Source organism: Dermacentor variabilis, chromosome 1 (assembly GCF_050947875.1).
Source record: "Dermacentor variabilis isolate Ectoservices chromosome 1, ASM5094787v1, whole genome shotgun sequence".
In the NCBI taxonomy this organism is placed as follows: Eukaryota; Metazoa; Arthropoda; class Arachnida; order Ixodida; family Ixodidae; genus Dermacentor; species Dermacentor variabilis.
The window spans coordinates 60,003,737-60,030,062 of NC_134568.1; the positions used below are offsets into that span (position 1 = coordinate 60,003,737).

The 26,326-nt window shown below is 46.6% G+C and overlaps 1 protein-coding gene across 2 annotated transcripts in view; it reads left to right on the forward strand.

Moving 5' to 3' along the window:
* eIF4E1 (eukaryotic translation initiation factor 4E1) overlaps positions 1-26,326 on the forward strand; it is a 56,782-nt gene that overhangs the window by 26,011 nt on the left and 4,445 nt on the right. For both annotated transcript variants that reach the window (XM_075687779.1, XM_075687772.1), the window contains exon 5: positions 20,962-21,016. In XM_075687779.1, the coding sequence (XP_075543894.1) occupies positions 20,962-21,016 (55 nt within the window). The remainder of the gene's footprint in view (positions 1-20,961; positions 21,017-26,326) is intronic.

Here is a 26,326-nt window from a genome sequence, read left to right on the forward strand (position 1 = left end):
TCACATGCACAAATAAACTGCCAAATGTTGTCAACGCTGTGTAACACGCCCGCATAAGTCGGAAAGAAGGGACAATTCGGAAACAAGTTTCCTTTACTTATTGCCATTATCTGAGGTGGAGATAGCTTTTCTTGGGCGGTATTCTTGCGCTATCCCTTTCGGAGATAGCTTTACTTTATCAAAACATTGGTGACTCGACACCAGAAGTGACTCTGGCAAGTGTTTCTGGCACTGTGCCAAGCTCGTTATCGGTGCCAAGAGCACTATCTGCCGTATACTTTGAGGGGTTGGGTACTGGGGCAAGCAAAGTCTCGCAAAAGTGAAACTATCTCCAGAAGTGATCGCATAGGATCACGTCAACTTTGAGCTTTGTTTGAAATTAAATACTTCTTAAAGAGGCCGCACAACCATATCATTCAGGAATGGTACCGGGCCCCTACGAGGTCCAGAGTCCTTCGACTGGCCTTGCATTTAAAGAGCACTTCCCGCTGGTCCTGCCATCTGTGTATCGTTGACGCTGAGCCACAACGGAGTTTCCCACTTTCTCGGCCATCAAAATTGCTTGTCTTTCAAAACGGGACTGATATTGAATGCACTATGTCACCATAATGTTGCAAATAAGCGGAGTCGAAGTGCCAAAGACTGCAGGACACTGCAGCACCGTAATTGTAATACAAGTACAGCAAGGATGGCATCGATTTGAACCACACAAGTTCTTGCAACTGTCGACTTTTCTATGGATTGGATCTAAACATAAAATTACATGTTGTCAAAGTAACACTAAAAACTGTAGAATTAAGGATATTTGTTTCAAAATGACGAATTTTGCTGTTATTCGAATGTAATGTGAATGTAACTCATTATCAGCTGGCTTCAGTGTGTTTACGTGCCAGCCTGCGTCTGCTTGGCGCTTTTTTCTTTCTTTCTCAGACTGCACAAAGGCATCGTACGAGGCGGGGTTAGCGTAACATTCTCTTATAATCAAGCTTTTTAATATCTTTTTATAGGGGTTTTGCTGGTACCAAGCCAATTTGTTGTAATATGCAGGTCGTCACCTGATTGGGGGATGTATAATCGAGGTTCCACTATGTTTCCGTAATCCCAAGTGGTGCTGGAGCTTGACTTGTCCGTGTTTGAGCACTTGCTAGATGATGAAGATTTCATTAATCAAGAGACCTTAGTTCACTTTCTCTAAAAATAACTTCATTATCGCCCATGTTAACTTAGTTGTCAGATCCTCTTGTAAAGCCTCTTCAAACTACAGGCATATAGAACAGTAGCCAGAGAGGGTAGTACCAAATTTTGCATGACAAGGGTACAAAATGAGTGTCAGTGGCTCTTGAATGCCGCTAGGCATTCCTGGTGCCGTCCGGACCACAAACGTTCAAACAGCCTTCTCACTAGGCTTTGTCGACTTTTAACCAAGCTCGACGGTTTTTCTCCTCGGGGCAAAAAAGCAGAAGGGCCGCAGCCTCTTGGTTCTAGTAGATCTTGGGTCGGTTTTAACCGAAGAAGCACAAAACCAAACTTTTTTTGCACGCATGCGTATACCGTGAAAGAAAAAGAAAACAGCTGCATGCTCCGTGAACGAGAAACATGAACTGCTGTTTCATCCCTTATATCCCTGTCCATATGTATCCCACCACACGCAAAAGACAGATAATAAAAGCAGAACCATGCACAGCCTGTGGACCTCTTCAACAGGTGAGGAGGAAAGGGGGCGCGGCGAGCCTTTCCTTTTCTGTGGCTTGTGCAATGCGGCGCGACGCTGCTTGAAAATACTGCTGTTGCGTGCTGTGGAATGATGTGGAGGTGTTTTAGCTCGTACATTGCGAAATTTACACAATGTCCATTCATACAAGGTTGTCAGGGAATCAGTGTGTAGCCTTTTGGTGCATCGGTGACTACAGTATGCGGAAATGTGTTGGAGGTGCAAACATGTGACACGCGTCGTCAGCCGCGGGGTGTGTGTGTTGTGAACTGTTTTGGGTGTATCGGTTTCGATTCAACCAAGATAACCGGCGTCTGTGTATCTGCAGAAAATGGGAAACCTGCTCACTATCGGATTGCTTGTAGTAGGAACTAAAACATAACAGTGCATGCTCGTTTGTGTACGGCCAACTTAAGGGAACCCTGAAACATCTAAGCACCAGGTGCTATCAAATATTTGGGATACACTGGCATCATTATCATGCATTTCAAGCCTACTAGACATGAAATCACTGTCTGCACTAGCCTCCTGTATGAGGCCGATGCCGCTGCTCATCACAGCGATCGCTGCTGTTGGGGAACCAGCATGATACCTATACGAGCTCTGTGCTTCAGTGTTGCTTGTTTTTGCCCTGTAAAGCCGCAATAGCCAAGAGGGATTGCATAAAAAGAATGCGATGGCTATTTGTGAGGGCAAAACTTTTGTAATACGGGTGAGTGCATCGTAGAGAACGGGACAAACAAAACAAAAAGGAAATTCGGTTATCATCCTCTTACTCAAAAAAGAGAGAAAACGTTCTAACACTTCAATAAGACCTTGCATGGTCATGCTGCTGCACAACGTTTATGCAGTGAAGCCTTGTTAAACCTTAGTTGGCCGGTGCTCGAAAAAAGTAGGTACTAAACAGTAGTACTGCTTAACTGAAATAGCGTGAGATCGCCCACTTACCTGGCGAAAACGGAACTACGAGAGAGTGCATTGAAAGGGCAGAAAACATGCAGTATTTGTTAACTTTGAGCGACAAGTCTTATTTTCGTTAAATGCCGTGGCGGGCTAGTAGTGACGATGGCGGCCTAAAACTCGTAACGCAAAGCATCTGCCACTGTCAGGCCTGAATCACCCGTACTTTCGCTTTCCATGTTGTGCTCATCACTTGTTAGGTGACACTACGGCAATAACAGAGGCAGCGATGGTGAAAAGTGTAACCTCATAGCCGATGTATTTTCGCGGTCGCAGCAGCACTGCCAGGCAACTTCTTCCCATTCCAAATGACACACACCGTAGTCAACGGTAGATCGCTCTCGTGTGCCAGCACAGGCTTCTTTGTACCCCATTTGGCAGCACGAACGATGTCCAATTTTTCTTCTATGCTGAAGAAAAATGCTCAGAGTCTGGCCACAGCGCTCAGACTCTGACATGGCGCCAAAATGGGGCTGATGTTGACGTGGCTTCACCCTTCCAAGCGCCCTCAGTGTTTGCACTTGGAGGCAGTTCCATCTGAGGCTTGTTGTTCTGCCGGGCCAGCGTACCACCGTGATTTCGTGGCAAAAAGTAGAAACGCTACATGTTAATCGATACGTACACAATAAACTGGTACAGTTTATGCAGAAAGAAAACATTATGTTCAATGGCCGCTGAGTCGGGCATTTCACTTTACTACTTTTAAAACGAAACTGCTCTTTAAGCTGGTACAGTTTAACGGTTTGTCTGTAGATCTACAAGCGTTAATGTCGCATGCTTGGACCATGAACTATATTGGGGGTGAGCTCCACCACTGGAAAAGCTTATGCCACCGTCAGCGTGGCATGGCATGAGGGATCACGTTGACAAAGCGGCCCTGTCGGCTGCTTCGGAAGTGCCGAGCGAGCTGAAAAGGAAAGTTTAAAGTCCCACCTGTGCTGTTCTGATTCTGTTCTGTTCTGATTAAGTAGTGAGGCTTTTCTGCCTTGGGTGCCTGCATGACAACATTTGAAAGTACTATAATATGTAGTGGCAGACGTACGCAATGGTGCCCAGTGTCAGCCTTATTCAAGGTAGCTGCAGGACAAGAAGCTGCATGAAGCTTGGCTCGCGAAACTTGGAACCGGCAAACAGCCATCGGCTACAACTCTGGTATGCAGAATGCACAGACGCGGGGAAGATTTCTGCTACGGCGTCGGCACTGCGTTGTTCGGTGAGTAGCAGAAAACATGCACTGAGATGCTCGCCCGTGCCTGCTGCCCGGCTAATGTCGTGGCGGCTTGGTCTATGAACTCGTTTATGCTAAATACTGGCAAGTTCACTGGAACGGAAAGGGAGTGGAAGACACACAATAAAGAAAGGCATGGCATATGGTCATGTTTGTGTTATGAAAAAATGCACCGGATTATGAAGAAGCAGAAGGAAATCGCACGCTGAGATGACCGATAAACATACAATGAGACGCAACTTGAGAAATATTGAAATGTCCAAGAACTTGGAAGACGAAAAAAGATTGAATCGTCGTGACGGCACATCAGTAACCGTAGGCGTCGAAGTTTCTAACGAGATTTTTGAACAGTTCTGATAGCCTCCACGCAACAATAGTTGCTAGTGTACTGTCAAATGCTCATATGCTGCGGCCTAAAGCTCACGGCGCGGTGCAAAAACACACTCGCAGCAAAAGCAAAACATTGTGCACGGACGTGCATGCAGACTCGCAGTCGGTCGCTGCAAACCCGTGCTCTTGCTGCATTAAGGCTTCATTCTGCTCTATTTGGTTTTACAGAGAAATCACTAAGAACATATTTAATAGTTTACTCTCGGCGTTTGCCTACCTTTCACGAAAGAAGCCGGTTCAGGACACTCCATCGCGGCGACCGCGCGCAGTTGCATTCACTGTACGTATTCGGGAAAGAGAGCGCGTCTGTAAACGATTCTGTGCTTTCAGTTTGCCCATGATTATTATTTCGACAGTCAAATACTTCCCTCGTTTTGAGAGTACTTACAGAAATGATCAGGAGGGCTACTGTGTGGTTTTTATTGAGCACCGTAAGTAAAACCTATGAGGAGCGCGCTGCGGGATCGCTCGTACTACGCAAGGGAGGCGCTTCCGACAGATGGCGACTCCGTAAGGCCTAGTCCCCAATAGAGCAAACATATCTACTGTATTTACTTGCATAATGATTGCACTCGTGTAATGATTGCACCCTGAACTTGTTGCAGCGATATGTCGTGTGCCAAGTCTGGTTAATTATGATCGCGCTTACCATTAGTGGAATGCTACGCGAACGACTCTTGAAGGCATGCCAAGTGGTCTGCACGAACAGAACACAAACATTACAGCATTAACACAACATTAACATTAAGTAGATGCCCCATTTCATTCCTTTCATCACTTTTTGCACTTCAATGAAAAAAAAAAGCTACAACCAAACTTGCCTCGGCTTTATTATTTGTAGGCTTCATAATGGTTTTGGTCAACAACAACATAAAGGGCGCCTTTCGGTTCTCGTCTGCACTCATGGGCACGCAACAAATCGGAAGCGGCAACGATAGTGGCCACGTTTACATTGCTATGTTAGAAGTGTACCCTATTCGTACACCGACGCTTGTAACGCAGCTAAGATACCGTGTAATGCGGAATATAGGTCGAGGCAGAATAAAGGTCGACCCCCATACATTGAGCAAAGAAGCCAACATAAAAATAAGGCACAAAACTGTTTTATTTAGTGGTGCTGCCAGAGTCGTCACCTGCTCATTCGTCTGAGCTGTCTGAACTCTCGTCCGAAGACTGCTTTTCACTGGCTGCGTCCCACAACATGTCATCCTCGGTGCTGTCCAAGGAGTTGCTAATGCAACACTTGAATGCCTGCGACGCCCATGTGGCCACAGTGGCGAGAGGCGGCCTGCGCAGCCGGCCGGTTGGGGTTGTCGCCGGCCATTCACTGATTATATTGTTCACGGACACGGTCTTTAAAGGGCTTGTTGAGCACGACGTCCAGTGGCTGAAGTGTTGAGGACATGCCTCCCAGAATGATGACGAGTTCCGTCCTCCCGTCGCGAAGTGCCTGCTTCACACCTGCGGTCAAGTGCCCGTGACAGGCATCCAAGACTAGCATGCTCGGACACCGCAGGAGTGCGCCGGGTCGCCGTTTCCAGGCGGTCTTAATCCAATTGAGCATGAGAGCTTCGTCCATATAGCCCTTTTCATTCACGCAAACGACAACATCCCGCGGGAAAGCCTCTTTCGGCAGCGTCTTCTTCTTGAATATTATGTACGGGGGCAGCTTTCTGCCCTCTTCAGTACACGTGAGCATCACCGTCAAGCGCGAATGCTCGTTCCCCGTAGAAAGAAGCTTGACTTCTTTTGCGCCGTGTTCCCACACTGTGGTGGGCGATGGCATGTCGAACCACACCGGCGTTTCATCAGCGGTGCCGATCTGTCCCAACATGTAGCCATGCTGCTGCCGGAGATGGATAACATAGCGCTGGAATTCGACCAGCTTGTCCTCGTATGCCTCTGGTAGCTTCTGGCAGATTGATGTGCGCCGTCGAAGTGCAAATCCCTTGTGTCGCATGAAGCGACGAACCCAATAAATGGAGCCCTTGAATTGTTCCTTGGGCAGTCCGGATTCTCAGATGATCTCAATAGCTTTGGTGCGGTTGAGTTCCGCTGTTACTGGCAAAGATCTGGCACGATGCTCGCGGATGAAATCCGCCACCTTGTCTTCGAGCTCCGGGTGCACCGCGCGGCGCCCGCGAAAGGATATCTTCCGCGCGTTGCAGGCAGACAGCTTGACTTTCTGCGTTCGCCAGTACCGGACGCTTTTTTCCGACACGCCGAATTGCCGCTGGGCAGACATGTTCCCATGCATTTCAGCATTCATTTCAGCAAATGCCGCGGTGAACTGACGTCAAGTACTCGTGCTCATTTTGCGGGTTGTCGGGAAATTAGCAACGCCAGGAACGATCGCTGCACAAAAAGGGCAGATGGCGTCGGTCCAACTGCGTAGGCCGTGTCAGTCACCAAGGAGGCGACAACGATCCGGATGCCGAAAGGTCTGCGCTCCTACATGTTGCCAGACGACTATTCATGTTGTGCCAAGGGCCGGTATACAAGTCGAGGGGTGACCTTTTAGTAATATTTTTTGTAAAAAACCTCGACCTATATTCCGCACTATACGGTATTTGCCCACCCTTAGCGGAAACGGGCCGTACTAGGGTGGCAGTGAAGTCAAATGCTGCAGTTTCCGCATCATGCCCGCCATGTGTTTCTATGTCACTGGCAGCTAAGCGCGTCCATCTGTTTTTGTCCCCTCAAAGTGGACATGGCTACGTTATTGTAGCAAACCTGCCGATATTAACAATATTATTCATTACTGATATGAAAAAAAACTGCTTCAATGTGCATAATGTACTCACAAGAAAAATGTCTGGCGCATTCGGCTTGCTCTGCCGACCGCCATTATTGTTTTGGTGTCCCGCACAGACAGCGGCAGCCGCCTGCTTGTTGACCCGTTGTCATCCCACAGCAAATGCGGGATGACAAAAGAAAGTGTTTCTTTTCGTGGGAAATTTAACCCACGTAATGATCGCACCCCTGAATTTATTTATTTATTTATTTAAAATACTTTCAGGGCCCAAAGGCACTACAAAAAGGAGTAGGGGAAAAATGGCATGGCGTGCAGCAAGCAAAAAAAAAAAATTACAAGGCGTTTTGTAAAGCAATCTTGGAACTTGTGGTCATCAGTTATGCTGGCGATTGTGGAGGGATGGTGGTTCCATGCGACACTTGTTCTAGGAACAAGTCATTACACAATTTTGTGCAACAAGAAGGTAGACCCATGTTGAAGCGATGATCGGTCCTTGCAGATATGTAATGAGGTGGATGAAACGGAACGGCCTTCATCTCGTTATAATAATCGATTTTATGAAAAAGGCTAAGGCGAGATGACTTTCGACGCAACGAAAGGTCAGGCAAGTTCAGGGTTTTCATGGATTTGACCCTGGAATGACGTGAATAATTCAATAAAATGAAACTTGCTCCGCGATTCTGAATGACTGCAAGAGCTTGAGTGAGTTAAGCAATCATAAAGTTAAGCATGTGGTAAGCAATCAAAGCAGTTTTCTGCATGTAGGCCACAGCTCTGATAGGATTTCGTTCAGCCATAGCTGAGCTTGGGGCAGAGGATTGCGATGAGAGTTCCATCCACACATCCCACAACTTGGAGAATCTTGCCACAGTCAAGGAAACGTTCTTGACTGGCTTTCTCCTGCAGTGTGGAGAAAAATTTCGTACCCCTTTTTCTTTTAACCGTAATGACCCTAGCGACGGCGGTAATGAAGCCAGTGACTGACGGTTGGGACAACCCAATAGCTCATGCGTTCCAGATGCACTGCTAAAAACAAGCCGTAGAAAAAGAAGAAAAAAAAATGTAGCGCACACAGCACTGACATCGCAGTGTCAATGCTACTAAATCTTTTGGTCCGTGCTATTCTACCGTGTTGCAAATCCATCGCATCCTGTTTTTGGGGCGCCTAAAATGCCTTAGGAACTCGCCTTCGCTCATGTCAAATGCTTCGGGCCGTTGCCTCTCGTCACATTGTTGTCTTTGGACAACACCCGCCAGCAATGAAGCCACCATTTGCGTCCCTCCAACAGACTGCCACAGTTGCCCTAGTAACCCTCGATATCATGCGCGCGGACACTCGCGACTTTCAAGCGAACCACTTCTCCGCAGTTCCTCTCGTAGCAGATGACGGTTTCCTTTGCAGATGATTGACAACCTGTGTGGCAACAAAATTTGTAGTCGCACCCACCAAGGGTGACGACAATTAAGCACCAAACAATGGCGTTCGTGAGAGTGAACTGGTTCCAAAGCGAACCGTTGCAGAATACAGCCCCATTTGAAACTGGCTTGAAAACTTGACAACAAAGAAATTAGGAGTTTTGGTTAGTAAGTGTCTTTGGAATTCAATGAAATACTAACCCATTCAAGTATTATATTTGCACGCTACTAGTTATTGTAATAGAGCACTTCAGACACTTCGAGGACTGTCTCATCTGGTATCCTGCAACGCTCATCATTTATACATTTGATCACAATAGCACTTCCTTTGCTTGAAGAGGCTGATGCGTTTCCACATTCTCATAGACCTTGCAGATGTCCGATCACGTGGTTCAAGATGGCACCCTTGTGTTCTTGCATATGAGTTAACTAGAAACTAAGCCAACTACAAGCCGAAGAATTCTGGCTTAACGATACCCCAGTTTGACATAGGTTCTACAGACGATGCTACACATTTAGAATCTCCCTAATATTGGATACTTACCATATTTACTTGAATCTAGGTCGACCCAGAGTCTGAGCTGACCCTCGAAAGTCTGAAGCCAGAGGGTGAGGGGGAACTTATCTCGAATGTAGGCTGTAAAAAAGCGACAGCGTTCACAAAATGAAAATGGCATTATTGAATAATGAACATGCCGAGCTCATTCTACATCATCGCTATCTTTCTTATCGCTGTTATCTTCAAACAGTGCACTATCTTCAAACGTCCAATGACAGATGTTTTTCTCGTCGATGCCCGAAGTCCCACTTGGCTTGAGCATTTGACGATGCTTCTGTGGCTAGCACAACTTTTCATTTGAAAGCGGCACTATAGTGGCATCACCTGTTTGGTGTCATTGCGATAATGCTACGCCGCACGCCGATGACAGAACAAAAAACCAGATCCGTTACGCCGCAGTTCAAAATGGTCACGTCACTCGTGTACTTCACTTGGCTACTGGCATGGCTACTAGCGGCTGCGATACTGACTTTTCTAGATGGTGCTAGCTATTTACCATATTTATCAATCTCAATTAAAAATGGGCACATCTTTTAAATACCTCAAATCTAAGCTGACCGTAGCATTTGGTATATGATTACTTGAAAAAAAAAAAAAAAGGAACTATCGGCCTAGATTTGAATAAATATGGTACATTTAAGGGCGGGTGCATGTCTTCGGACCAATAAAAATAAAATAGTTTTGTTGAAATTTTTAGTCTATGGCTACTATTGCATAATATCAATATTTCAGCCACAATGTCAGTTTATACTATATATTTGAGCAGAGTCTAAGCCAGAGTTAGTGCTAAATGGCACTTATTCTGCAAAATGCACTTGCTTTTTGTGTAGTAGCACAGACATTTTGATCTCATTTGAACGAGCAATTTTTCTCTTAGATTATCACCAGATTGGGTACCGACGTGTTCTCTTCATAACTGGGTTCACGTCTGAGCTGCACGTGAACACATGTTATCTTGTCCCAGCATCAACAAGGAATTGCACCACAATGTCGAAATTGCAGCAGGCATCCCCCATAAGTTACAAATTTGGCAGATAAGTACAATGTACACTGAATTCTAACTTCCAGAAGTGCTGTTTGGTGCCGCAAGATGCCCAGGGTGTTGCATCCCCTGCATTTAAGGGGAGACGCCGAACAAAAAACGGCTATTTTCATTAAAAAAGTCAGTTTTATGTTTTCGACTGTTTCAGCAAGATTGATCCCTCCTTTTTCACATATAAAGAAATCCGAGCCATAAATGATTGGGAAATTATAAACTCAGTGAAAGCACTCGAGGTGGCTAGAAAAGGTGCAAATCTGGCCAATTTTCCAGCATGTGTTGTGTCAAATCGTGGCGTCGCAAGCCATTGGGCTTGTGCCGCGCAGTAGTCCTACACTTTTTCCCAGGGGAAGTAATAATCTCCCAGGGAAGTAACTATAAAAACAAGATTTCTCCGCCAAAATCGAGTGCCACGCCAAATCGTACCACGCCAAATTGCATGGTACGATTCCGGCCACGCCATTGGCTGCTAGCGCGCGACGTGGCCAGAGCTCATCTGCTCTTCCTGCAATGCGCAGCTCTTTCGACGTGTTCCCAGGCTTTCACGCATTTTTCTGCTCCTTGTTTTGATGGATATCCTGTGAAGAAACTCAATTTTCAATCTCAAAAGTATCGGTCGAAGCACAAGTTCAAGGGAATCCGCCGCAAAGTCAAGCAGCGTGCAACGGAGAGGTCCGCGGCAGCTAACTCTATCCTCGGTGACTGTGACGCTTTCGACGGTTCAGAGCTGGCCGGCCGCTCAAGGTTTGTAGACAGCGTGGACGAATTCGGCAGCGCATCGGAGAAAAAGTTGAGAATCTTCGAGAACCAAGGTAGGAGTGGCGAGAAGACCGCAAGCACCTATATCTGCGAGATCGGCTCTTGAACACACTGGTGAGCGCCGCGGGGACGGTGCGACATTCTTATCCGCGAGTTCGCCAAAAAATGGAAAGGACTTGCGTTGTTTTTGGAGTTGTGTTGCAACAATGCAGCGTGTACCACGTCCGTTATCTCGTCAATGTATTGGTTGCGGCTTGCATCTCCGGCAGACGACGCTAGTGGAGTGCACCCTTAGGCCAGCCCAAAAGAGAGTTTCGCCGTTAATATCAAGGCAGTGGTTGCGGCGCGTGCAATTGGAGCTGGACACAATCAACTCGTCCGATTTTGTGCAGTTCTTTGTTTGCAAAACCAATGCTCCATAAACTGTTAAGGGCCGATTTACGCCCAAACCACCCATCGCCGCAAGCCGCACTGCACACGTGCGGTCGTGCAAAAGATTGCACGTATCAAACTCATGTGCACAAATTTCGGTTTACAATGTGTAAGGTATACACTGTGTAGTGTAAGCGGTAATTTGTGCACACGTGCTGGATACGTGCAATTTTTTGCGCAACCGCAAGCGTACGGTGCGGCTTGCGGCGATGGGCGGCTCGAGCGTAAATCGGCCCATAATTCCATAACAAAGAAAGTTCACCTCGCTGCTACAAAAGCAGTGGCTGATAACTCCGATTTGGCTCGGAAAGTGACAGCACAGGAAGTGGGATCTGCCAATCTAGCTGTTGTGCTTGATGGTACTTGGCAGGAATGAGGCCACAAGAGTCATAATGGCATAGGCACAGCCATTTCTGTGGAAACGGCTTTGCCTAGACTTGAAGTTCTGTCCAACTATTGCCAGAGTTGCAGTACACACAATACGTGCAGTACACAGTTGTGGAGATGGCAACAGCACTTACTTTCTTGTGGTATAACCAAGGTCACAAAGGGTATGAACAAGTTCTGCAGGAACTACGAGTGCTTCCCTCCAGGGAACTAGTTGCGCTGAGCAAAGATTGTGACAGAAGAAGGATCTCCAGCATGTCAATGAAGCTGACGGCAGAGGCAAGGTCTCACCGTCGCCGTCTGGCCAAGAAGGCTCGTCTTGAGCATGGTGGTCACAAAGACTGAGGGAACAACATATGACACAGGTGAATTCTAAGGTTGTGCACTGGATCTAGGTACCCTGGCCTGCATTATGTGCAATTTTTATACATATTTCAGTGCTGCAACACAAATGAAGAACTTTTATAACTTGCAATTGCGTTTTTCTCAGCTTCATATTTTGGGCTAAACATAGCTTTTGTGCACATTTGAGGTACTTATTGTGGTCCAATCAAGACCAAATTTCGTGTGCATAATAAGATGTGCAGACTGCACTTGCCTAGCTTTTAATGCAATCAGTTTATTTTTAAGAGTGGAAATGTTCAATACACTTCGGTACCAGCCACTGAAAACGCAGCACCATACATGAAATTATCTCAAAATGTTGCCTGTCAAGGGAATTACATTCTTACACATACTGCAGCCCCTGATGGGGCTATAGCAGGAGTGGATAATACATTAGGGACTTTTAGTTTAGGGGACGCAAGGCATTGGGGCCCCTAGCGCTTGGATGCGTTTGCGTACGCAAGCAGAAACGCGTTGTATGTTAGCAGCCCCAAACGCAAGCCGCAGTGAAGTCGCAGCACCATCAACGTCTGATCTTTGCTGCGTTATCATTTTTTAAAGTAAGAAACCATGCATATGAAGTAAAGCACATAAAGCTATTATTAAAAGCAGTTAATAGAGAGGTTTAGCGTGTCCGTTATTCGGGTAAACGCAGGCGGACGGGGGCGTTGGGGTGGAGCCGTAAACAGGAGCGTCCCGGACGCATGGTGCAGCCATCTGGTGGCGCAAACCTCGGACAAAAACGGCTAATATTGCTGTAGCTAAGTATATTATACTTTGCTGCGGGTGTAAATTTTTGGCAGCGACACGATTACGCCAGTGCCAAAAATTTACACCAGCAGCGAAGTAGAATAGACTTGGCTACAGCAATATTAGCTGTTTTTGTCCGTTTGAGGTTTGCGCCACCAGGTGGATGCACCATGCAGGCCGCTCCAGTTTACTCCCCCGCCCCAACGTCCGCCTGTGTTTACCCGAAAACCGGACATGCTATACCTCTCAAATATTTATAAAAGCGATGTCTGTCAATACTTCGCGAAAGGTTCATAAGATTATCTACCCGCAGGCTACTCGTAAGTTCTCGTACACCGCGAGAGTCACGTGGGTAACGTGACCGCTTAGGGGCAGCGCTGTTTTCGGCTGCCCCAAGGATGCAAGTAGACGTCGCGGTCTGCGCATGCGCAGTACCGTCGCCTTTAGTTCTTGCGTACGGAAGCCTCTTGCGTCCCCTAAACTACAACTCTCTATTATCTTAGTTATCATCACTCAGTGGAATGTTAGCCACAAGAAAAGCCATTTTGCATTGCTATATCATGGTAACTGTTAGGTCCAGCAGCTGCACAAACGTGCACAGTTTCTCATTTATGCATGGCACTTAGGACATAAAAGCATCGAGCTATCCTAGAACTAAAAACAGATTTGGAATGAGGATATCAAGCTATATAAGTGGTACAATCTTCATTTTCCTAGCATTAATATTTAGAAAAAGTTTCTGAGGAGCTTCTCCCCTTAAAGGGACACTAAAGGTTAATACATGAAGTCAATTGAAAGTGATAAAGCAATGCTCTAGAACGTCTAAGGCGCCAATATAATCGGGAACAGAGCTTTAGTAACCGAGAAATTGAGGTAAATGCATGACACGATTTGATACCCCCCAGCGACGTTCCAGTACTAGCCCGATGGTGAAGGCACTCCTCATCATAATTTATGCCACTAGTACTCAACTACTTGTATTAAAAAGATGATTTCATTAGCTTATAAAACGGAAGAAAATGCTACTTGTCTACTTCTGTTCCATTCTAAGAAAAATAACATTTTGACGTTACCCTTCAGTAGTATGGGTGGTCGAAAGGTTTCGTTTTCGCTTGACTCTGCGCCGCGCGTTCTTTGGAGTTTCGGTTGTTTCGTTATCGCGTCGTGCTGCGCTGGTTCTGCTGGCTCGCGAAGCTTGCATTTGGAACAAGCAGCGTGAATGCCACGTCCATATGATGTCGTGGGATGCGCAAACGGTCCGCGGAACTTGGCCAAGGGCAGTTGCAGCGGCAAATCCAACGTTACTTATCACTGTGTGCCAGCGAGTGAACCTCTCCTTTCAAAGTGGTTAAGTGCCGTACCTCTGCCACAGCGCGTTGGCAAAGAGCCGAAAAATGGCATAGTGTGCTCACTGCACTTTCGTCCAGAGGACTAAAAGTTCAACGCCGACTTACTAAAGTCATGTGGAGTGCCTTTAAAAGCAATGCTTTCCCGTAGCGCTGTTCAGTCGGTCTTGCCTGCATTCTCCGAAGCGCAAGAACTGCAGGTGGAGTGCAGCAATAGCTTTTCACGAAGAAAAAGCTACAAATTTGCGAATATGTACAGCCATGACATACAGTTGCTGTCTTAGTACGCAACGACGCCGGCAGCGCGAGCCCTCAGCAGCAGGTCACGTTCATCAGTGCTTAAATCGCTGACGTCGAGCCCAGCATCGCGAGCCAATGTGTCGTCAGGGTTGTCCATTGCAACGAGCGTCAAAGTTGGCGTCATACAATAAAGAACCAGCTTATCGTCGCGCGCTTTCCCTTCCGCTAGCCACCATAGTTCCGCTTTGGCGCTGCTGTCGGCTCTGTCTTGCCTCTGTTTCTGGCCACGCGTTGGTGTTTTGCACAGAAAAGCACCGTCAGCGGGCGCCGTTTTACCCACCGACGGTGCAACGTCACTATGAGACCATGACGTCACCGCTCCTCGATAGGAGGGCGGGCGATTTGAACTGCGCTAGAGGTACGCGGACGCTTCAGAACGCATTTTCTCTTAAAATGAATCTCTTCTTCGCACGAAACAAGCATTTCGAGGTTTCTGGGATGGTATTTCAACAGTCCACGTTGACTTAATATTAACGTTTAGTGTTCCTTTAATAGTTCTCGAAATTACTGGAGGTGCAGGCCTAAGGAGCTTGTTGGCTACTGAGGAGACATTTGTCCATCAACTGTCGGCCCTTTGAACAGCAGTTGCATGCTGTTGCAGTTGGAGCAGTTGCATCGGTTGAAAGCACTGCCTCGGGGTCTGTCTGGGACGTATAATCGAAGAGGCCCATTGCTGGCACGTAACTGCGGAGCTTAAACAGCTGGAATTCAGTTCACCATAAACGTTTGTTACAAGACGTTGTCCTTGGACACAGGCTTGGATGTTGTGCTGTGTGTCAAGTTTCGTGAGAAAAAAATTGCAGTTTTTATGTAAAAGACACCGTTTCAGGTGGTGCAGGAACTACAAAAGCTCACTGCATGAACATTCACAGCACGCATGCACAGTGCTACAGGACAAGCTCTGCAGGGTGCCAGGATGCACATTTTACCGGTGTTTAGTTGACGAATGCTGAAACAACCAAAGAGTAGTCCAGTATGCTAAGCAATGTGCCTCTGCACTGCATTGATACAATGTTAAAAGGAGTGACCATCCTTGGGCAACGTGCTGCGCATAACGTTATGTGATGGGAATCCTGTGCACGAGTGATGTCGTACCCATAAAGTTCTTTTTCATGCATTTGTTTTTCAAAGCTGCACCATTAAGTAATCGTAAAAGTTTGCTTTCCTTGTTAAAAACATTAAGCTTATTTGGAATATTGCATTAGTATATTGCTTGAAAAATTTTTTGACGCCAAAGGTAAGCAGAGATACAGCAGCATTTCAGGGTATTTTGCAGTTCGAGGCAATCAGATTATTGCACCCCTCTCCACTATGGCACTAAATTTAAGTGTATCATTTAAAGCTCTGCTTTTTAAGGCATTAGCAGTTCCAACGAAAAAGTTAGCTTGTAGGTTTCTTGGTATCAGTTTTGTTACGTGAAGCCATAATAATGGATTGAATAAACATTATTCAATTGCATCCAATGAAATACATTGGTGGTTGTAGCCCACTTGTGCGACATGCTGAAGCAAGCAGGCTAAGGAGCGATCGTTTGCTGCAGCCTTCCCTAATGGTGGATCCACACGACGGACGAAATCCGTCTTTTTCGCGACGGACGGTGCATCACGTGACTACGCGTCAGGATTTGTGCCGTCCGCGCGTCATCCGCGACCCCCACGGACGGAAAATGCCGAACTATTTTTGTCATACGGATTTTGGGGGTCGAATGCTGCGGATTTAGCCTGGCATGCTCTACAGTCTGGCAACAAGCGCGGCTTTGGGATCTTTCTAAAACAGCTTCATCGCTGCTGACACCATTCGTGTCTGTTTGTGCGCGCGCGACTTGCACAAGAGCGAGTGAAATGAACCAGAGTGGCGAGGCAGCTTTGTTCTTAGATCTCGTGGAGCAGTTCTCCGCGTTGTAGGACATGACTCTTACCGATTACGCGGACACGAGAGCGTAACAAGACCTCTTTCGATTAAACAAGCACTCATCATCATCCAGTTCGGACAAAACAACAGCCATTGCAGCCAACCGTCATTTCCTTTCGATCTCCATTTTCATTCAGAGTGAAAAACAAGTATGACAAAGCCTTTGTTACACTGATGGCGTCACCTATAGTGAGTAGAAACAAGCAATAATATTAAATTACAGCTACTGAGATCCGCCCGGGCCGCCGCAGCATCTTCGAGGCCATGTTCAGCCAATACAGCCACTCTAAGCCTACACACTGAGAATCTGAGTATCTCTTTCGGAAACGGTGCCCACTCATCACGAATGCATTGCTGTCGAAGCTTCTGGACACAAATTTAAAGGGGTTGGGACACCAAATTTTGAGGCTATAAAAAGCATGTTGTAGGCTGCTTCGGTATGCATGGACACCCAGAACGAGGTATTGGAGGCTACAAACATTTCAAAATAATTTTAATTCAGCTCCAAGAAGTCATTAAAAACTCCTTCTCGTGGTCGAGACCCATCGCTAGCGCGGCAGTTATGACGTCACAGAGGAGGAACGAAAATATTGATGTCATAGCACTAGCACAAAAATGTGACGTATGATGAGTAGCGATGAAATGCCGATTACGGAGCCTGCTGAGCCGAGCGACCGAGCATAGCCTCCACTATGACCGAGCTACAGGCATATAGAAATCCTTTCTTAATGCAAAGAAGGGGTAAAGCGTGCAGACACGGACACAAGAGAAGTGGACAACACGAACGCCGCACGGCGGCCCGCGAACGGCAAACTGCGGCCGGCCGACTCCGAATGGGACCAGATGCGGTGTTCGTATTGTCCGCTTCCCTCCTCGCATAGTCGCATAGTTCGGCAGCTCGGAGCGGTCTCTCGTTCGCTTGGCCTTTCTCAATGTGAGGGCCCGTCCACGTTACCGGCACGGAGACTCTCCGCACGCTGTTTGCCGTTCGCGGGCCTCCGTGCGACGGCGGTTTTGCTCGCGAACGGCGCGATTTCCTTGCCGTAGAGAGGACGGGCCCGGGACCCATTTGTGCGGCAGCCATACGGCAAAGCGGCCAATCAGCGACCGAGGAGTGGTCACTCTGGCACCGACGGCAGCCTCACCGCCTCTGATCGTTCGGGGCCGCCGATATCATCGCTAGGCGTTTTCCGGTTCACTTCAAAGCTAAAGCTTACGGCGCTTCGGAATGAATCACTGACTTTCACAAGCCACAATATATTCTTACCGTTGTTGTCGCTCTTCGCAATAATTATAGTAATCGCGACATGCACTTATCGAATTGCCAGTTGTTTACCTCTGCTGGGAGGGCAAACGTACGCGCGAGCAGACGATGCAGCATCGTTTTACATCACTATTTTTTGTGGCCCACGTGACCAAGCCATGTTGCCTTTCCTCCTCTGTGACGCCATAGCATCCCCCGGAGCCCAGAAACCGAAACTGAAATCGCTCGGTATAATAATGCTATTATTAAATTATTTAGCGCATATATATGAATCCCACTGTGTGTATCGTGCTCCTTGAATTACGAAGGAACAGCGGCAACGAAGACGATTACAAATAGGGAGAACGACACAGGACAAGCGCCAGTCCTGTGTCGCTTGTCCTGTGTCGTTCTCCCCACTTGTGATAGTCTTCGTTGGCGCTGTTCTTTCGTAATTCAAGTATGCACAATCTAGCCCAAATGAATGTTGTCCTGAACTATGTTTCGAAAATACAGGGCCCTTTCTTATGTGACAGCCTATCGTCGGAGTTTCAACTGGCGCTTGTCCTGTGTCGTTCTCTCTACTTGTGATGGTCTTCGTTGGCGCTGTTCCTTTGTAATTCAAGTATGCACCATCTAGCCCAAATGAATGTTGTCCTGAAGTATCGTGCTCCCTGAAGCATGACGCAACGTTTGAATCAACAAACGCATCAACGAAAATTTTGATGTCTCCACCCCTTTAAACCAAATACAAGCCTCAGTTTGAAAGTTACGGGCCACACAGTGGACGACGACGACTTGACAAGTTCGAGGCGGACGGCAGTCGCTTCGGCCGGTGCCGCCATCTTTATTTTTCCGGTGCGGTCGTCTGCTGAGTCCGTCTGTCATCTGGACGCGCTTCACAGCCAGACGGGCGTCGGAATAAGCGTCCGCGGCACAGATTGGCGCGGAGCCGTTCGTCGTGTGGATACACCATAAGCGGGCACCCTAGGCAGCCATCTGTTTTGCCTATGGGACGAAATGTCCCTGCAGCTATATTGTGCCTATTATAGACTTGTTTATAGACTTGTTAATGCGACTGGCTTATTCAGGCAGCAGCTGTGTACGGTGTGGCTGCGGTGGGCCCTATCTTGCAATCTGCAATGATTACGAAGTCTAGGTGCGCCAAGGGCTGATAGCTTCGTGTGCGCTGTGTTCGCGCTGCTTGGTTCACATTGAACCGAGAGGCAACACAAAGCTCAATTTGCTCACTGCTGGTGCCACTTTTCATTGCGCCACCGTTTTGAGAGAGAGTTTCCACTATCGAGTGAGATGTTTGTTTGCCTGTGTGCGTGTGACACCATGCTTGTTAATTTAGTATACGAGTGTTTCGAAGTTTATACAGCCAATAAAACTACTCATTAGTGCGTACAGCTGTCTAATAATTTGCTATTGCAATCGATGCTTCGCCTTTCGGACAAAACTGTCTTTTGGTTAATTTGATCCTTATCTAAGGTACCGGCTGGTACCCGAACATATTTATGTTCTGAAGCATTCATTATTTGTTACGGAGGAAGATCTATATACAAGGATATTTTTACAAGGCAAGACTTGCAATGCTGCAGCAATGGTAGGGCTAGCGCGTGCACACTAGATAGCTGCACAGTCATCGTTCCAGTACCGACCACAGGATCACCGCCCGTGACTTTAACCGCCGGCGGCAGAAGCACTTTCTCGGTGCAGTTAGGACTTGGGTCGAGAGTGGTATGGTTTAAGGCACGGGACATGGACTATGTCACTCATGGTTGTTGCAGATGCTCACTTGGGGTTCAGCGAAGTGATCTGATGGGTCACATTAGTGACTTTGCATACAAGATAATGGCCAACGTAATGTGACAGAAGTTTTTCTTATAGGCCGACGTGACGGCAACCATAGCAGGACGAGCGATCTCTGAGGGAAGTTCACCTCCATGTGTCAGCGGTCATAAAGACATTTTTGGTGAACCTGTGAAGCCAATAAGCAATCATGGGCAACCTGGCGGGTAATGTTAACGTGGGCAAGAGCATCATGAGCATAGGCAGTTGATGTGTCTGTGTTCGGATGGATTATGATGTCCATGGGCATTGGTGGTTTGTAGCAAAACAGTAGATGAAAAGGTGAGTAGCCAGATGTGTTGTGACGGGAAGAGTTGTAGGGGAAGTTCACTAAAGGCTAGTTGATGTCCCAGTCTTGGTGGTGCTCAGACACGTACATGGCAAGCATGTCTGTAAGGGTACGGTTGAGGTGTTCAGTAAGGCCGTTTGTCTGTGGATGGTACACAGCGCCGAACTTGTGATTAGTCGAGCAGGAACAAAGAATGTCGTCAAATACTTTAAACAGAAAGCAGCGGCCGTGATACGTGGCTAACTTACGAGGAGCACCATAGTGCAGGATGGAAGTGGAAAGTGCTCTTGTCACAGTGTATCACATTGCGTAGTCATTAGCGACTGCAACCGATCTATTGCGAGTGGTTAAGATGGGGAAAGGCCTTAAAAAATCAAGGCCCACCCAGAAAAATGGTTCGTCAGGGATGTCAAGGGGCTGAACCCTGCTCGTGACAATATACTGAAATTGTTTCTCACTGAATAACACAAATGTGACTCATCGACACAAATGCGCCTGACCCCAATGTGACTGCATTATTCATCATCCCAATGGCTGCTGTGTCTGTCATGGCTGCTCTAGGGGACAGGAAGCGCATCAAAAACATGTTATCTTCGGACAAAAATGCCGTATTTACCAGTTTCTAATGTGTAGATTTTTTTCTCCAGAAAAATTGATCTGAAAATTGCCTGTGCAATGCAATTGGTACGGTATGCTTTTGCAGCAGCCTGCCGTCAGAGCTAGCATTATTGCCTTTGTAGTTGCAAAATTGTGACCGAACGAGTTGTTGATAGGATGGTGGCGACGAAGTGCCACTTTTTCGTCAATTACGAAAGCTCATTCAATTGATAGGTTATTTTCAAAGGTGTGCAAATATTCAAATTTTGAACATTATTGAATATTAAAAAAAATCATATTTTATTTGAAAACTAGGTATTCGAAACAAATAGAATGTATTGCTGGCTGTGCTGAAGCAAATATGGTTCTTGGTGTTCATTCCTATAGAATCTAAGAAAGTATCTGATTTTATGCTGACTTTTGCAATAATTTCATGCTGCTGGCAAAATTTCACTTGTAAAACACATTAGCCACTGGACGTCTAAGCTTTGCAGGAAAGCCAGCCTTTCAGTAGCAAGGGGCAGCGGCTTGGGAACAGCAAGTGTCGCGAGGGTTTTCACCATCACTACTATGCGACAATATAATTTATGGTGACTGCAAGTGTTTAGTGAATTGAATCTACCTTTTCTTGTGCTCTTTTTCTATTTGCAGGAAGACATTGAAGGAGAGGTTAAACATGCACCCCCGAAACATCGTTCCATACCAGGTGCGTTCCATTGGCTTTGCTGATTTAGCATGTTTAGTATTTCCTGACAGTATTGATCGGAAAACCCTTTAATTTGTGCTTGCACATATGGTTGAGCCTTAGGTCTTCATGCAGCATCGATTATTCATTGGTGGCATGTTTGAGGGCCCTAATGTCGCTGCGAGCAAGTACGTAGTTACATGGAACATTAAAAAAAAAAAAGCCCACAGCTGCTGTTCTCGTCAAAAATATTGGGATACAGTCTATGACCGATAATTCGGACTCCACGGGGAACGTAAACAAGTCTGAACCATTGAATGTCCGAAAAAACGAATATATCCCCCCCAAAATTTAAATTAATTACGTTTTAAGGCACCTGTGCAAGGAAGAGGTGATTGATTCATTGCTGCATGCACTTATGCTTACGTGCAACTACCGTATTTACTCGCATAATGATCGCACCCCTGAATTTAGTCGTCAAAATTAGATTTTTTTTATTTCCCGTGTAATGATCGCACCCCGAACTTGCTGCAGTGATGTTGTGTGCCAAGTCTAGCTAATAATAATCACGCTTACCATCTGTCGAATGCTACGCGAACGACTCAAGACAAATCAAGCTGTCTTCATGCACCAAACATTAAGTAGATGCCCCATTTCATTACTTTCATCACTTTCTGCACTTCCATGACAAAAAGAGGTACAACCAAACTTGCCTTTATTATGTGTAGGCTTTATAATGGTTGTGGTGAACAACAACAAAAAAAGCGCCTTTCGATTCTTCTCATCTGCACTCGTGGGCACACAACAAATCGCGAGCGGCAACGATAGTAGCTACGTTTACACTGATACATTAGAAGTGTACCCTATTCATACACCGACACTTGTAACACAGCTAAGATATTCGCCCACCCTTAGCGGAACATGCCGTATTAGGATAGTAGTGAAGACAGATGCCGCAGTTTCCGCATCATGCCAGCCATGTGTTTCTATGTCACTGGCAGCGAAGCACGCCCATCTGTTTCTGTCCCCTCAAAGTGGACATGGCTACGTTATTGCCGCAAACTTGCTGATATTAACAATATTATTCATTACTAATACGGAAGAAACTGTTTCAATGCATGTAATGTTCTCACGGGAAGATAAAAAAAATTGCATTCGGCTTGCTTTGCCGGCCGCCATTTTTGTTTTGGTGCCCCGCACTACATACAGTGGCAGACACCTTTTTGTTGACCTGTTGTCATCTCGCAGCAAACGCGGAGTGAAAAAAAAGTTTTTTTCTTTTCGCGGCAAATTTAACCCGCGTAATGATTGCACCCCTGAAGTTGCGTCAATTTTTTTTACAAAAAAAGTGTGATCATTATGCGAGTAAATATGGTAAGTACACCTGTGTTTCTGCCAGTTTCTTGTTGTCTCTGTACGCCGATGCAAGGGCTTCAGTCAGGTCCGCATGTGAAGTCTTTGTTGCACAAAGCACATCGTCAGAGTTGAAGACTTTGACGGTGGGAGAACTTGCTCAGTTGTTTCACCATCGTTCAGTTTGGCACACGACAACACTGTACTTTTAACGTCTGCAAAGCCTTGAAATGTAACGGTGACATGAATCAGCACACCGCAACCAGGCAGGTCATCAATGATGTCCGTATTCAAGCTCATTGTCGTAGGCAGCAGTTCAGGCTCTTAAAGGGACCCTGAAACGCTTTTGACGATTTTCTACAAACGTATTGAGTCGTAAGAGTAGGTCCTTCTGATCAATAATTGACACATCTAAGTGCTCCGCGTAAAGCGTGTAATTTATTATAAGGTTTTAAATATGCACATCGCTGCCGATCGCAGCGCATTGCTCGGCGGAATTTTAAGCCGCCCCTACCCATATGACCGAAATCACCCATGCGACGTCAGTGGGGCGAGCTATCCGATTGGCTGACAAGGGCGCGTGATCGATAATTTTTCCAACTTTACGGTAAACAAATTATCTTCGTAATAGTTGTAATGTTAGTTAATTTGTTTTTATGAAAAGAAAGTAACATAAAGAGAATGCACAAGAACAATTTTTCAGTACACTTAAGCACTTCCGGCACACAGCGTGTGTCGTCTGCTTGTGTTACAACGTACTCCATTTTGAAGAGAGCTCCGCGGTCAGAGTCGGTCGCAGTCTTTTCGCGATCTCTATGATTGGACTTTGTTGCCTTGTGGACTGCAAACGTAGCGACTGGCAATATGTCAAGCTGCGACATCGTGTCCCTCTGCAAGGCAGCGTACGAGCGAACTGCCTGCTGCGCATCAGACTGCCGCTATGCGATCGGCGCCAGGATTTGCGCGTTTGTGGCCGTCATTTTACACCGGAAGATTACTAGCGCAATAGCGTTTTAGGGCAGACGCAAGCGCAAGGGGACAGAGTCTGGCCGCTTAACTGTGCCGTAACGGGATGAGCCATGAGATGAGCAGAAGGGCAAATATGAATGGTCTGCATGGTGCAGCCACCTGGTGGCACAAAGCTCAACCATACACAGTAGCAGCAACGAAGTGTATTCTTCTTTGCTGCTGGTGTGTATTTTTCGCAGGAGTGTAATCATCAACACGTGTTTTTATAAATGTTTAAATTGTTTTACACTTGGTTAGAGCAATATTAGCGCTTTGTTTGGCTGGTTAAGCGCTGCGCCAACAATGTTCCTTCATCAGCTTGAGTTTATGCCTCCAGTCATTTGCCGAAATGACCAGCTTGCCTGTGGTTACCGGAATACAAAACACGTTCGGCGCTACGACAGAATGCTTGCAACGCACGCTGCTTCGATAGCTCTCGCTTGGGGTCGACGGCCAAGCGGCTAGCGGAGAGGTCTCGCGCGGGCGGGCTCCAAAACAACCGGAAGTGGACGATGTGACGTCGCATCGTGACGCTGAACCAGTGAAGGCGGAGCTTAGCCCCGCTCGCTCGGCGAAGGAGTTGAGGAGGAAAAGCATGGCCAGGGAGGAGGGTAACGTCTAATCGCTTGTAGCTCCATTAATACGTAACGCTTCACTTAAATTGTGGTGCGAATGTTCTACTTAAGCTGTACCCTACGCGTCTACAAAATTTGTCCGAACCGTTTCAGGGGCCCTTTAAATTGCATAGTCGGGCTCATTCGGACTGCGCGTTGCCATTTGACACGGACTGTCAATAACTTCATGAGACAGACTTCTTGGAGCTTGCAGAGCGCTGTCTGGAACGCATTTAACAAACAAGCACAGAATGGCTGAACGCTGTTGGGGAGGAAAGTTCAGCAAACTGGAGCGGGCCACGCACCCATCCGGTATGGATGTGATGATTGCGATGTTGGTGCGACTTCACAATTTATGTGAAGCCTCCTAGATTGGCATTTGCAGTTAAATCTTAGGCTCAGTGCTGTGACCAATGCAATGCCTTGGGGATTACCATCTATCGTGTAATCTCTAAGGCTACACTTACTGTCATATTTCTAAGGCCATGCTTTATGTCTCATCGAGGTTGCCAGAGAAGATAATGGTGGCGGAGTCTGCATACGCTACAGACGTGGACAGAGTCTGGATAATCTAATGTAGAGCTGACAGCTGTCCAAAATATTGGTCTTTGCACATTAGGTCTATGGGGCCATGGAGTTTCATACAATGATTACTAGAGGGAACTCTGGTGCTAGTGTCTGCGAGAGCTGAAATGGGAGCAGTTGACCCAGCATGGGAATTGCGGGAAGTACATGGATTTGCTTAAACTTCGTACTTCTGGCTTCAAATGGCTTCGTGACTTTGTAAACTCGTCATTTTCAACAATTTACTGCTTAATAAATAATTCGGTACATATTAAAATTGACCAACGGCAGGATTCAAACACAGGACCTCTAGCACAGAAGCCCGATATTGAAACCATTATGCCATGGACGCATGCACCGACAAGCAATGTCAAACGCCTTTATGAATTTATCGTGGGCATGCCAGTGCCTTGAGACGCTTGACGTGTTTCGATTTGGCCACCTCAACAAGCTCAATCATTGCAATTAGTAGCGATTGTGCATTTCCGCAGCATCTTCTGCACGAAGAGTACAGATTGCTCTGTTTATTACGCTTTATATGCTGTCATTGTCATAAATTTCAAAGCCGCAATAACGTCTAAATCCACACGCACTAAGATCAGACAAATCCATGTACTTCCCATCATTCCCATGGTGGGTCAAAGACTGCAGCGCCAGAGTTCCCTCTTGTATACTGCATGAAACTCTATGATGGGGCCATTGCCGGTGCCTTGAAGCTGTCCAAATTACCGAGTATGTCTGGATTATCGGTGTCTGATTTATCGGTCGGTGACTGCATTTCTCTCTATAGCTTCTCTATTGATGATTTTGTGTTCAAAAGGGGTCCTGAACCACTTACTATCGAAGTTGAGAGATGCGTTTGAAGTTAAATTAGACTATTTCTGAAATACTTTGCCACAAAAAGTTCCATGCATTCAGCAGTAGTGGAGTTATTGGCAATGAAACGTACGGAGTGGTGCTTCCGCTCCTTAAATAACTTGCACTGTGAAGGCTACGGCGAAGATGAATGTGCCCACAACGTTCTGCCTACTGAAAGTCAGCTCAACACGCACATCAAATGTGATTTTGCAGATTCACTTAGACGCCACTATTTCTGATTTTGGCACCTATGACGCACCAAATGCGGTTGTTCTCAGTGAGCCACAGTGCACTCGACCTGTTAAGGTGCCTTGATGGCCTCCACGCCAGCCGGCGAGAACATCCAGGCACCCTGAGCCCGTTAAAGCCAGGTGATGTGCAGCGGCAGCGGCGGCATCTATGCTACATAGCAGATCGCAACTACATGGAGCTCCAGCATTTGCTTTGTGCACAACAGGGCTCCTGTCTGGCTGTGCGGTGCAGATTGGCTTTGACCTGCAACAGTTTGACAGACGGATAGTATCCACATCCAACTTCTGTTTTTTGAAGCTCTATCAATAGCTGATTACGAAGCAGTCTAATGTGGAAGGACGTACATGCTCACTATAAGGGCTCTTTTAAGGGGAGACGCGGGTCGAAAAATCGCGGTTCTCTAAAAAAAACATCACTTTCGTTTTAAGCTGCATTGTCATCTTTGGTCTATAAACTTTTATTTCTGTAAATATCAAGCCGAAATTCGCACGGGAAGTCACCAAAAAATGCGCCTAAGTGAGCGGTGGTGACTCTATAGTCCACCAAAAGTTTAGAAAATCCGCGCCGTTTGCATCATTCTCACGCAATCGAGCCTCACCGGCCGCCATTTGCAATCATCGGGGCGTGCAGCGTCAGCCCTTTCCTCCAAGGTTCAATGGCTGTCAGTCTCGTATGTTCATGG